The 14,736-nt window shown below is 38.0% G+C and overlaps 1 protein-coding gene across 1 annotated transcript in view; it reads right to left on the bottom strand.

The window, feature by feature from the left end:
* The window catches only part of COL25A1 (collagen type XXV alpha 1 chain), a 298,121-nt gene that overhangs the window by 28,692 nt on the left and 254,693 nt on the right, over positions 1-14,736 (bottom strand). Inside the window, exons 19-28 of the mRNA XM_071431776.1 lie at positions 11,127-11,189; positions 10,572-10,640; positions 9,642-9,686; positions 7,631-7,675; positions 7,031-7,108; positions 4,072-4,095; positions 3,129-3,173; positions 1,512-1,556; positions 1,131-1,211; positions 326-388 (exon numbers count right to left, since the gene is read on the bottom strand). Of these exons, the coding sequence (XP_071287877.1) occupies positions 326-388; positions 1,131-1,211; positions 1,512-1,556; positions 3,129-3,173; positions 4,072-4,095; positions 7,031-7,108; positions 7,631-7,675; positions 9,642-9,686; positions 10,572-10,640; positions 11,127-11,189 (558 nt within the window). The remainder of the gene's footprint in view (positions 1-325; positions 389-1,130; positions 1,212-1,511; positions 1,557-3,128; positions 3,174-4,071; positions 4,096-7,030; positions 7,109-7,630; positions 7,676-9,641; positions 9,687-10,571; positions 10,641-11,126; positions 11,190-14,736) is intronic.

Raw genomic sequence — 14,736 nt, 5'->3', positions numbered from 1 at the left:
ACTATCTGAAATTCCCAGAGTATAAGGTGTTGAGAGAGAGATTATGGTTTGTTTGGGTTTTTTTCCTTTCTTCCCCATTTATCTTTTGATTCGTTACAGAGCCAGAAGGCTTTGGCTGAAGCAGGTAGGACTTGTTCATAGTCAGAGAACAGAGCAGAACATGAATTACATATTTAAAATTTCTTAAACTGTATTTAGCTCTATGACCAGAAGTCTGTTTATTCTCAGAAAGATCAGTCATGAATATTAAGTATTGCTCAGAATCAGAAGCTGGAGAGCCACTGCTGGACTCCTGTGTTCATTGCAATGCCACACTAAGACTTACTGAAGGACCTTGGGCACCAGGCAAACCAACGTCTCCTTTTTCGCCTTTCATGCCATTGGCTCCCTAAAAATCATTACAAAACAGCATTTATAAACAGCTTTAATCTTACTAGCAACCAATCTAGAAATGATAATATTTATTGGCAAATAATTATCTTTTTAAAAAAGAATAACACAGCGCACATGTAAAGGAAATCCTTTAAAAAACTCTGGCAGTACTTTAAAAATAATTTTAAACTAATATAAACATATGCTTTTATATCAATAGCTATCATATGTGGCATGATATTTATGACAATTCTTTAAACTGGCATTCCATTAATGATATTGTACTATGGATACAATTTTGAAATTGTTTCTATTTTTGCTGAGAAATTTCATGTGTATGTATATAAATCTATACATACATATATATACACACAAAATAGAAGAATGCATCCCATAAATATTCATGGTTTTTTTCCCTCTCCTCAATCTAAGTCACCTAAAATTTCCATTCTAATCATAGCTCCTTTCTCCTTGTCCAAGTTGTCCTATATATTACAAGAGAGGTATAACTTTGGTCAGCCTGCCAACTAATCTTTCTACCTGACACAGTAATTTTGTTTCACTGTAAGTGGAATGAAAAGTTCTGACAATCTTACACCTCCTCCTAGATTTGCTGTGAAACAATCTCAGAGTTTTCTCCCCAGTGCTTTCTGTCCCATTTGTAATTTATCAGCACTGTTGGAAATTCCTGATAATGGAAGAGAGAAAAAAATAAGATACTTTTTGCTAAAATTAATTAATTAACTTTTCATACTCACTGGTAGGCCAGGCAGTCCAATTCCTCCCTTTTCTCCGGGCATTCCAGGATCACCTGTGTCTCCTTTTGAGCCCTTAGGACCCTAAAATATAGACTTATTCAGCAAGTCAAGTAAAAAACTAGAGACATCAACAGAATTCTAGCTTTGATCCTAACAAGGAAAGTCATGTGCATGTTATATCTTTGCTAGTAGAATGCAGAAATGCAGACACTATTAGGCCACGAAGTATGCAGCAGCACTATAATGATCTTTATTAATCATTATAATCATAATACTTAGATTATGAAAACTAAGTTACAACCTGGAACCATGGAAATAATCTCTTAAAACAGCCTATAGTTGCCCACATGTTCTTCACTATATGATTTACACAAAATGTACCTGCTCTCCATCAACTCCTGGAGCTCCTGGGGATCCTGGTTCACCCTGCAAGAGATAAGACAGAACTGGATTATCCCAACTGCCCCAGACACTAGAGGAAAGAGCCAGAGAAATTCCCATAATTAACAACAACAAAGCTAGAGAATATTCTGTCAAAAGCATATATTTATTATCTATATTAAATAAACAGCCCACCTGATTATGACTATATACAAACTTTCCGTGGTATAAAGGCCAGACAAAGTGCAAAAAAGAAAAGAAAAAGAAGTCAAAATCCAAGGAGTGAAAGGACTGCAATCCAATGGAAACTCTGCCTGCTACCAGAATAAATACAGACTCGTGCCTCCCGATTTATGGAAGGTAGAGAGAGACTTCACGTTGCTTTTCCCTATTAGAAATCACCCAGTGAAGGAGCTCACATTTATCACATTGTCTTATGACCAGTTCCTGGGTACCATTCTCCAAGGGAGCAAGTTATGGTGATGGATGGAGTCAATGACATTAGAAACAAGATCCTGTGATGCTGAATTCTGCTTTACATTGTAGATTTTGAATGAGAACACTCACCTATAAAAAAGGAACACAACTTCTTCCACACTCCAGCTTCTCTGTTTTACTACATACTCCATGTTGCAGAATTGCTGGGCAGATGATAATGCAAAAAGCAATTTCTGCACACTCAACTGTATACTCTACTATCAATTTTCACACAGAATGAACCTTGTTTCTCACAATTTCTCAAAACAACGTACATGTGTATTGTGATGTATTTCCATATGAAATACTGGATAAAGTCTAAAATTGACATGTCTAGTATTGTTATTGAAAATGCACATGTTTGCTCTTGAAATAGCATAGAGACACTGGGAGAAGATGCAGTATCTAGTATTTAAGAAATAGGAGAAACATCTCAACTAGTTTAAAAGCATTTAGGAGAGTCCACAGACTTCAACATTTCTTCTTTGAGTATAGGGAAATTTATTATTTAAATTTTATAGAAGAGTGCAGCATATGGTACTCATTGTCTCTGTGTGGGCTGCTCACTAACCCTTCTGTACTGCTTCTAAGCACCAGCCAGGTGGAATTGGCAGGCTTGGGTTTCCAGCCAGGCTCCTGCCCACATGTGCACACTGTAATTTTTACTGACATTAGACAATACTGCACTTATTTGGGTGGGTGCCCCGTGACAGAAAAGCTGCATTCACATGCACTCACATGGTGGCCAGTGGTCTGGCACACAGTTTTGCCCACCTCACTCCCACTCAGCCAGAAGTGAGGCATGGGAGCCACTGCCTGGTTGTGTGGCTGTTTTGCAAAGCCCTTGGGAGCAACCTCAGTGCCAATCCCTGAGTGAGATGCTTCTACACTCTTTCAGTACTAATTAATTTTGCTGGTCCTTAGTTAGTCATCTCTGTGTGGCAACTAAACAAGGCAGCTATTCTGGAAAGCTACATCTCAAGAATCTGGGATATGAAGTTGGAAACATGCCATATTTGTTAGGTTTACAGTTAAACAACTGTGCTGGAAAACTCCATCTACCTGTACACATACATCATTTAAAAAAACCCAGAAAATACTCCACCCTTAGGATATAATGAGTAAAGTAAGGAAGATCACCTTTGACCCTTGCAGCCCTTGGGGTCCTGGTGGTCCTGGTGGTCCCTAAACAGAAACACACAAACTTCTCAGCTTTTAAATAAACTCCTGAAGAACATGTCATGTAAGCACAGGGTGAATGTTAATACAGCTACTGTAACAAAATGGGTTAGATTTTTAACACAAGGGAAACCAAGACTAGTTATGAACAAGTTGTTAACCTATGACAGCTCTCAACAACCACAACACTACCACAAAAAACAGTGTTAAAATAACAGTAAAAACCTCATATTTTATAATAAAATCCTCTGCTCCTATTGATGAAATGGCACTGCTTCCTCTAATGGAAGGGCGACCAAAACCCAGTCATATTTGCCAGCCCTCACTGCCCGATCCAAAACAATCTGAGACCACGAGAAATCCCCAACCAGTTGTAAAGAGGATTCTGCTGAAAGATGCTAAGTGCATCTAGGGATACTCAGTGCTTCATGAAATTTCCATGGAATAAACTGTAACCATTTCTTTCATTTCTACCTCAGGCTGTGGACACAGTGTCATGTATCAAACACTGGTCTGGATGGTGCATAGTGGGGATGCTTCAAAAAGACCCCACAACAACATTTAAAAATCCCCTGCATTAACACAAGAAAGGGTATGTCTAGTTGGGAAAATACGACTAACAGCTATCTTGCAGAGAAGAACTTGAAACAAAAAAGAATGTGCTTTCCCAGTCTCATACTTGAATGAACCGAAGTTCTGCCATTAATTCAGAAGGAGCAGAATTGTTGGCTTTCAACAATGGGTTCTCTGCTATGGGAACACCAAGCAAAGAAGTCCACACATGTTATGATGAACCAGGTTGACATCCAATGAAGACATGTCCAGAGCTAGCAGAATTATGAACATGCTGCAGCACAAAGAAGTTCTAGGGCGCACAGTAAGTCATGCAACAGTAATGAATTACCGTGACAGTCAGGGTGGCAATCCTCTGTTGGCAAAAGGTATTAACAAGAGTTGTCAGTAGCAGAATTAAACAATGACATAAATAATTCTGTTTCCTACAGTTGTAATCTCCACAGAACCTCTGCTGCACATGGTAGACACTATGCCTTCAAAAGCACCAATAAAACCCTTGTTATTTTTAAATCTTGATATTGTATTAGCTGTTTGGTTTCTGTGGGAATTAGATGAAGGCAGTACTTTTGTACAATGCAAGAGATCAAATAAACAATGACTAAATAGCAAAATCTAAGCAGAGTGCTTCAAAAAGGTAAGAAAACGTAATTGGTTGGTGTCTGTAGTTGACCAAAAGACTAGCCCTATGTTTTGTAATGTCTGTGGGATTTGCACCAACGTTTAACTAATAAACACAACTCCTGGAGTGGAGCTGTAACATCAATTTTCATATAAAAATGCAGTTCAAAATCCAAAACTGCCAGTCTATAACCCAGACATGTACACTTTTCTTATACAGTTCTACTTTGAATTCTTGGAAAGACAAAAGATATTTTCGTCATGGAAGGAGGCAAAATACCTTGACCTGTCACGGGTTTTTTTTTACCAAAAAATCTAAAAGCAAGTGGAAAAGTATTAAAATGGGATTTAAATGCTTGTCTATATTTTAAACAGAGTAGAACTCCCATATATTGCAGCTCACACATGCTTTCCTTTTGCATGTGAAGAACTTACTGGCCTACATGGAACAAGAAATATCTTGCTTTTGTAATTATTATCCAATGGGCAAATAAAAGTTTGCAGATCTTCTGTTTTAAGCTGTAAAAAAATCTCTGCATGTCAGTGCAAAAATACATACTGTTGGCACAGGTCTGGAACCTACTCAACACAAAGTACCCGAAAAAAGTTGTTTTCTAACACATGGGCTTTAATATACTCATATTCTTTGTATTTCAACATATTAATGGAAATATATCCAGAACTTTAAAAATACTGAAAAGTTCAGGTATGAAAACCTAAAACAGCTATTGCAAAGAACTGTTTACATGTTCACAGTCACATATCCCTTTACAGTGGCAGATATTTTAATATCTAATGCTGTAGTTCTACAAAGGTTAAACTTTTGAAACTAGTGCTTTTTGCCCTGGGAAATTCTGCAGAATAGGTGTGAAGAGCAATTTTGACAGAGATTAATTTTGCATTTGATCCTCCAGGTGAAAGCCACATACTCTCAGCAGGGGTCTTGCTCAAACCAGAATGACAATTTTAAGATTGCACATGAGATTGAATAGGAGGCACAAGGCAAAGTAACTAAATTGCTAGATTGCTTCATGATTTATTACTGAATTCTAGCAAGAGACAAGCAGTCCATATCTTGCAAATTCTTGTCAACTTCTTAAATCTGCAGGCCAAATTCTGTGCAAGTTCACAGTTCAGTGCTGAGCACTGAAGTTCTTATGTGCTTTTGTGAGAGAACTGCAAATCTCAGAGCCCCTAAGAATGTGGCACCAGGAGACTAAGGAATGGGTGTTTGCCATCTGAAAGGACTGAGCTGGATTTGGCAAGGATATTTTTGACTGATCCTATATAATCTTGCTTACACCCTCCTTGCACAGCCATTCCCATTAATATCAATCATTTGTTGCCCTGGATTAGAAGGTGATGACATTTGGAACGATTTGCAATGGGATAAAGGCTTTCTAGAATGTTTCAACCACTGCAGAAGGCTTTAGTCCACTTTTAAGGTTGCTTTATGTGCTGCAGCTTTTCTGAGGAAGCTTGAAACTAACACTGATGCCAGACTTACAATACCAAGACAGAATATAGGAGATACAGGGGCTAAAGCCCCTGCTAAATCTCTGTCTGGTAACACACAACATGAATTTCAGGCTACTTTAGGCACGTAACTCAGAGAGGGATTTAGATGACTGAAAGCTGCGTGTCTGAAGTCCCTTACAAGCAGAGCAAATGAGGCAAACATAATGCAGAGCCTCACAACATGTCTATGCAGACCTCCCCACAGACACAATGAAAGAACAGACTCAGCCTTAGTGACATACAAGGCTTTTAGATTTTAGTAAAGGCAGTGAGGTTTTTTTATTTTTTGAAAGCATCTTGGAAACCAAATGACTGGTCAGACTTTTACCCACTCCCACTGCATAAATGTAAGAAAAAAGTTCAGTGGCTTCAGTGAGAAAGTGATCGGATGCACAATGAGCCAAATCTAGTCTTCAGTTTCACATAAGCAAGCCATTCTCTTTGGTGGAGTTATACTGCACAGAATTTGCATCTGAGTATGCTGCAATGTAAATCACCTTGACTGCAATGACATATGTCATCTTGGTCCTTTGCTTTTATGCAAACACTCATTCATTCTTTTTGTAACCCCACTTTAATCCTCCACACTTTTCTGCACACCAGTCAAAATAGGTTTTCCAGAAATGAATAAGTGAGAAGACTGGTGCTTGGTCTACTTAATGTACTCAAGTTGCTGATTGAATCCACAGCTTGCTAATGGAACCATGTTACAATGGTTTCCAAATCTCAAATATTCTGCTCTTTGCATTTTACAGGAAGAGGAGGAGGAAAAAGAAAAAAAAGAAATGTCAATATTATAGTATATGAATTGAAAAGCAGACACTTCTGTTGAACCTGTGTATGTGGTTTATTACATTAATTCAGCATTAAACACCAAAGCCAACAATGAATTAGTTTCGTCCTGATTAGGTGATGTCAGTACTCTCCAGGGAACATGAAACTAATTCAGTCAGCTAGTTTGTATCAGGGAAACAGTTTTTCTAGCACAGAAAACCTGGCTTCCAAATATAGAAAGTGATACCTGATTAATAAGCTCAACAATTTTGCACACAAAATGTTTTCAAGCTCTAGGCAAAAGAGAAATACAATGCTGTTAAATGACTTTTCCCCAGACTGGACAAAGCGAATTTAGCCTTGTTAGGTTTGCATACCTGCAGAGCTTCATGGATATTGCCATTATAATCAATTATCTCTGTTGCACCTTGATCACCCTTCTGTCCAGGTGGTCCCTGTAATACATTTTCCATTAGAATTTTGAGACAACTGCTGAAGACTATTTTAGACTCTTAACTACTGACACATGCTTTGACTTGATTGTGGGGTGTTAGACTCTAACTGTATTTGCAATATACTACTACAAAACACAGAATTTGAAGGAAAACAATTTTTTTTAATAAAGATAAATAAGCAAGTCAGTATAAAGTGACTTGTGCTGCAGTGGAAAGGAAATATATAAAACGTCTGAGGGAAGACATTTAAGGATGTTCCTACACTCTAGTTCTGTATTGGCAGTGAACAATGTCAGAACACCTGGTTTGTAACATCCTGCCCACAAAGTGTGGATTGCAGACTGCTCCAAATAGTGGCAAGTGGTGTTATTCATATTAATGTCCAGTTAGCAACCATATTCCAACAGTGTCAAGTGACCAATTTCACCCAGAGTTCTAACTAGAATTACTGCTACAATTTCAGTTCACACAGACTGAATCTAAGGGTACAAAACAAAGAGCTGAGATGAGATATAGACTTACCCGTGGACCTGCAGATCCTGTGTCACCTCTCTCACCTGTATCACCCTATGTAAAAATGATACATGAAAAAAAAAAAGATATGCCATTTGACAATATATTACAGAGTTCTTTCCTTTTTAATATGTTTTCTTACATGAACTGGTTTACAGGGCCTCTCATCCTAAACAGAATGTGAATCTTATTTAATGAAAGGAAAAAGTCCTTCAAAATCTGTGTACTGGTAGAATCGAGCATGACGCATTTGGTTCCGTGTGAATATTAGAGTATTGTATTGGTCTGCAATAAAAAATTGCAAAGAACCAAAAGCAGATTATTTGTGCAACATTCCCATTCTTAATGACATTACTATCAAAAGCTTGAAGAGAATACTGGAGAAATGAAATTACTCAGTCTGAAACCAGTCAAAAACTTCCTCAAATGTGTTTCAAAATATATAAACTTTTCTTTCTGTGATCATGCCTCCACCAACCTTCTGAACTTCCCTGGTCTGTGTCACTGCCTCCCCTACAAATACAACTGTACTATCAGATTTAGAGTTTCTTGACGCCCTTTCTGTGACAGGCTTAAGATCATTACCAGATTACACACAGCTTTTTACTCCTGGCTATTAGTAATATGCTTCAAATGATGGAGGGAATTTCAAACATGTATGCATTCATACCCCAGCTGCCACAATTCATTTCACAGTCACTTTCATACCAAGGTCTTATATTTTAATATTACTCAAAATTAATACGGGTAAGAACTGCAAATTTTGGTCCTGTAGACATCTAGAGAACTTTGGTAAAAGTCAGAAGAATGATTAATTCACCACTGGTAACAGAACAGAAAACTTTCTGGTAATAGAAACCAGAAAACTTTCATGGAGCTAATGAAAGCAAATGGAGAGCAGGCTGGTGGCAGGGCATAATCAAGGTTGTGCCATCTACCTTTTGCTTCAGTGCCGCTCTGGCAGAAGCTAGTGAACATTTGAACTGCTAAAAAATGAAGTTCCCTGCCACTAGACTGACTTCTGTGGGCCAGATTTTCATGACAGGTGTGCAGGTAAAATGAAAATCATATATCCTTTCTAGATAAAAAGGGAATTAAAGGGGATATCTTTATAATTTTGGTGCGTGTGGGAGGTGCCCAGGTACTGTAGTCAAATGAGAGGCTGATTTACTTTTCTGCTCTCACTCTGATACTTTAATTCCCTCATCAGTTCCCTTGCCTTCAAACACTTCTTTCTGGTGGGAATGAATGAAGTTAAATGGCACTTGTTTAATCACATCTTTAAGCCCTTAAGGCCCCTCTTCAAGGACCTTACAAGTACTGCAAACAGTATCACACCAGCCTACATTGTCCTGTCACCCTTATTCTGACAGCAGACCTGTCAATAACCACCTACACAAGTACATTTTCATCTCTCATACAACATGAAGGAATCCAGTGGGAACAGTATTTGCACAGCAGATAAAGTAAGAGAAAACCCACACATTTTATCTCTCCATATATGTGAACCAACTATATTTATAGAAATATAAATGGGTGGAAAGATATAATCAAAACCATCTTTTTAAAACAGGTAAAACAGCAACACAATCAACAACTCTTGCCTTTGTCAGACTTCTGACCATCATATCTCAGCCTGCAGTACTTGGAATACCTCTGATTCCTAGCTCATCAGACTTTGGATCCATTAAATTATTGCAAACTAAATAACAGCACAGTCAGGCATTGGGACTTGGCATGTGGGAGGACTAACACACATCAGTTACACAGAGAGAAACCAAGTTGCATGAGGAAAACAGCAGCAGAGTGGAATGCATGTTATAACAGAAAAAGGATTAGAATCACAATGTTCAAAACCCATGTGACATAACTAAATTTTTTATCTAAAATTGAAGGTCAGAAGGTTTCACTTATAAAGAACACTGCAGACTATTACAGGTTCTTTTAAAGAGAAATGTTACAAATAATTGATCCTAAAAATGTTAATTAGTCCCCTAAAGACAGTTTCCTTACTACTAACCTTTGACCCTTTGGGCCCTCTAGATCCAGGTTCACCTGTTTTACCCTGTTTGAAGGAAGATAGGAGAAAAATGGTAGAGAAATGGGAGTGCAGAGAAAAAGAAATTATTAATCACTAACCACAGTTTGGAACAGCAGAAATACCTTATATTTATATTACCAAGATAATGAATTTTTAAGGCGTTTATTTTAATAGCACCCAGATCAATATATTCTTTAACACCAGAGTGCAATGGTCACAGATTCCACTCTTCCAAAGGAAAAGTAGCATTGGTATTAGTAAAGATAGGCATCATTATCACTGGTTTCCAGGAATGAGCAATGTCATTCCATTGCTCCTGAGAAATGATAGCCAAGAGATAGAGAAGATAGTTAAATATTCTAACAGAAGGAGAATAAAATAAAGTGTTTTTTTCCTAACAGTTCAGGTGAATACAAACTAACTGGCCAAGGATCACAAAATTAACCTTATTGTTTTCAAAATCCATCAGGAAAGAAAAACTTGACAGTGTCAACACCAGGGGAAATATTAAGACAATGCTAAAAGTAGTTAGACTGATCTCTTTCTTAGAGAGTTAGAAAACAGCATGCAAAATGGATTTTCTCTGCATTCAGTTGCTACAGTGGTCAAAGAGTTCAAACTTCAATGCTGAAAGTTAGGGACCTAGAGGTCAGTACTTCAGCTGGAATGAATTAGGCCAATTCCATGACAGTGTCTGTAGGTAGTATCTTTACTTTGCAGACCAAATAAAAGTCCATTCAGACTGCAGTTTCACAGCTGTGAACACAAAACTGCCATTGAAGTAGAGCATTTGACAGCATTTTCATTTAAAAGTTCACTCACCAAGTTTTGTTCTACTTTTCAGCAGGCAAAGATGTGTTCATAGGTGCAAAACTAACAAAACATTTCCAATGTAAAAATCAGACTGACCTTTGGTCCAGGGATTCCAGGTTCACCTCGCTCACCCTTCCCAACAGGGCCTGCCTCTCCTCTGTCACCCTATTGCAACAGACACACAAATATCACAAAATACTGGGCAGCCTTTAGCACACCACCAACTCAGCAGGATCAAAGAAACCAAGCAAACAGCAGAAACAGTGGTTTAGTCTATCTGTATTTTCAGAATCTGGTGCGTAGTATCAAAATTCTGCTTCCTGCACAAAGTTTCAAGTAATCTTCCTAAAAAAACCCATGTTTATGAAAATATAGTTTCTTCAATCATGCCTATTTTGCCTCTTGAAGAACTAAATTTGGGGATTCTAACATGAAAAAAGACGACATTAATTAAAGTTATGACGTAAAATCTGCCTTCACATTCTTTGAGGACACCTACATGAATATCTATATATCTATCTCATAGCACTGGTCCATGACTTTTCACATTTTCTCCAATAGTAGCCTCAGTCTCTGATACTTGCTGAGGAAAGTTGAATTTGACATCAGCTCAAGGGGCTTCACACCAGAGCACTGCCCCATTACCCTTACCTTTGTTCCTGGTAGCCCTGGCAACCCAGGTTCTCCTTGTGGACCAATGAAACCTGGTTCACCCTTTAAAAACACAATATGAGAGGGTTACTTATTTAGCAGTACACAAGTATAGTAACACAAGTTTATTTTGGGTGGTATTTTCCCCTGTACAGCTTACAGTTCTTCAGCTGTGATGCAACAGTTACACAGAAGTACTTTTTGTCATGAGTTACTTTCATCAGCACAAATTCCTGCAGCAAGCCACCACGCAGCAGATGAGATGCAAATGAAGCAGAAGGTGTCAAACATGGGGTTTATGAGGTTAAGGACTGTTAATATGCAACCTGGTCTGTAATGTAACACATCAAACTTATCCAAGCAAGTCTGAAGGCAGGAGGAGAGATCTGAGTGTTCCTAAATTTGAAAAGGGATAGTTAAGTTCAGTGATGTGTTTTGAGGTGGTTTCCTACTGCAGCATGTGAATAGATGGGCAGGAATACTGTGTGACAAAGCAGTGACAAATGGAGATGGCATTGTTGTGATATGTTGTGTCTCCTTTCAAGTCAGAAACTTGCAGTACCATGGTACTTTCCCATCTCATTCTGACAGTAAAATACCTCAGTTCTCGGCACCCAGACAATTTATTGGTCTGTGAACATCTGGGAATGAGCCACAGCTCTCCTCATTCCCTCTCTGTTCTGCCCCCTTCCTTCCCATTCAATTGTACAAAGAGGACAGACAAATAGCAAGAATCAAGCAGAGTTGCAGCAGAAGCAGCACTGAGCAGAAGAGTAAGGCCATTATTTTGTTACCCATCTCCATGTCTGAAGAGAGACAATGCAAGATTAATAAGTCATATACTTTCCTTCACAAATTCCCCTGAATAAGCCTTCCTGCTATTTAATCTTGCATTTTTTTTTCAGATATATTTGAACCAAGAAGATACATCCACAAGCTATTGCAAATTTTAAAATCAGTTATGTAACCCAATCAATATTTATTTAATTAGCCTTTTTGCAATATCCCTGAACTTAATGACTAAAAATTAGCCATCAAGTGCCTCTTAAAATAGCTAAAAGACAGATAGAACATAATCCTGTAGTGATATCATTACTGACAATATACAGAGACAGTGAATTTGAGCAGTTGAATAATACTTCTCTTCATCTCTTCCCCTGGAGAGCAAATTGGGAAGTATTCTTCCACATTCATCTGTGCTCTCATCAGCAATCCATCATTAACAGCTCAAAGCCAAAGAAATCTTCCCTGTGGTTATATCAAGGATGACAGCAAGCTCCCAGAGACCCCCATTTAGCTTATAAAAAAATACAAGTAATAATGAGCTTTCTCACATGAAGTTCCAGCTGGCTGTGATTCAAAATATGGTAAAGAAATAAACTGAGACAAAAATGTCACAGAGAAGCAAATGGGGTTTTCTTTTTGCTCTCGTAAGAAAAAAACCTCGGAGTTTATGTAAGTCTTTATATTAGTACACAGCAGCAAGAGTAACATAAGGTTGTCACTGCAGATGGAAGCATTTTAATTTCAGTAAATGAAGAACAATGCAGCTTCAATCATTTATTTTAGAATGAGAGGGTACTCAACAGCCCCGTGTTGTTTTAATACTGAATTTGCCCGGGCTAATTTTTTGGGCAGCTTATTATGACTTCAGGCAGAAAAAATACGCAGTGACTACATGATTCTTTTCAGTGGTAAGGCTTAGAAGTGTCACTCAAAGGTTGATGCAGTTTTTGAGTCAAATTCTTTTCTTTGCTCAGGACTATACCAGTTGCACACTACAAGAAAATTTCTGGCCAAAGTCCAAGAAGCAGCCCCACCTTCCCCCAAAATCTCTAAAGAGAGATGCTTTGCAAAAGCTAGTGGAATTGATAATGGTATAGGTTGGCAGCTTAATTAGCATAAGTAGAATACAGGCCTTATATGGCACAGAGCTTTAAAATGTTTTGAAATGTGGAGTGGAAGAAGTGGTGTGTCAGCAGAGAGAAAGAAGGAACTGACTGGGTGAGCAGCAGCCCTGCTGGGAAAGATGCAGCAGTTATGGGGGATGCCAAGCTGAACGTGATCCAACAGGGTATTCTTATCACACATGAAACAAACTGCAGTAGTTAAAACCTGGCTACATAAAGAAAAACATGCAATTCCCCCTCTATCCAGTGCTAGAGAGGATAAGTAGATTAAAAACCAGATCTGATTTGCCATCTGAACTAAGCTTCTAAGTAAAAAGACAACGTGTTTGAATGGTTTGAAACTAAGCCATGTCTTCTCTAATATTTCAAATCTCTTGAGTGTCCTTCTTATGCCACAGCATAAGGCATTAAGTAAAATGTTCATCGGTATACTTCAGTATACTGCCACAGAATTGATGATTTTGTGCTTTATGCTATCTTTTATGCCACTCAAATAGCAAAAAACCAACCAAACAAAAAATGAACCTATCAAAATTGGGACTGCGAGTGATGCGTGAAATGTAAAGAAAAGTTTCCTCTCAGTAAAGCATGCTGGTGTCCCAGTTATGCAAAGGCAAGGGAAAGACCTTTGTGATTAGTCCATGACACAAAAAAGATTCCAGAGCTGTACAGGAATGTGGTCAGAAAATTAAGAATTAAAGGCTTTAGCGTTTTTTTGCAAATATATGACATATTTGATTTAGCTAGCACATAGCAGCAGGAAAGCAAGGGTAAAGGCTGGCTTGGGAGGGCACTGTGGTTTGACAACACTGCAGCTCTGGTGTTCACTGAAGCACCTCCTGTTCATGAGTCTCTTCTTTAAATGAACTCAGTATTTGTTCTAGCTGCTGTGAAAGGCTGAGAGGAACGCAAAGGATCAGAGTCACCAAGACTTGTAATACTTTTCCAAACATCTCACTACAACTTGTTATAATAAAATCAAGGTTTTATCCAGTTAGAATGTACAGCAATCTTCTTTGCCTGCTAAAGCTGGGACAGGCAACACAAAATCTGTGATACTGTAATCTGAAGTACAGTTTGGCAGCTGTATAGAAAGCCATCAGCAAATGATGGCTCTGTCACACATTTTAATTTTTAGTTAAACCCTTTGGTATAGTTATGAAATCACTGCTTAGAAAGCACCACATTGCACAAGATGTCAACAAGGCATATTTCAGCATTCAAACTTCATCCACCGTTAGACTTGGAGCAATTTGTATTAATCACAACATGGGAAACTTGGTTAAAAAAGAAAACAAGCAACAAGCTTGTGAATTTCTTCCAGTCTACAGAACTGATGTGTTATGATATTAAGAATAATTTTTAGTGTCTTTATGTGTTAATATTTTAACAGACTACCCCCATGCATGCTCATTTTCATTCTCAAGTATTTGCTGACTTTGGAAATACTAGAGGGTCAGATAACAAATTATATACTACCATTTACAAATATTGTTAATGTTCATTTTCACCTCTTATAACAGTCTGAAGCAGAAAGGGCCCTAAAATGCCATAAACCTGGTGCAATGTGAGCGCAATCAGAATTTAATATTAAAAAGTCACCTTGTTATTTACTTCAGAGGATAGTCAGATTTTTATGAGGGTTATTATCTAGACATAATTAGAACTGGTTTTCATGATGATCAAAGCTTTCATGGGCT

This window comes from Agelaius tricolor, unplaced genomic scaffold, assembly GCF_023055355.1.
Source record: "Agelaius tricolor isolate 1412-34295 unplaced genomic scaffold, bAgeTri1.0.p SCAF_8, whole genome shotgun sequence".
NCBI lineage: Eukaryota > Metazoa > Chordata > Aves > Passeriformes > Icteridae > Agelaius > Agelaius tricolor.
This window is presented reverse-complemented; position numbering and strand designations above follow the sequence as displayed.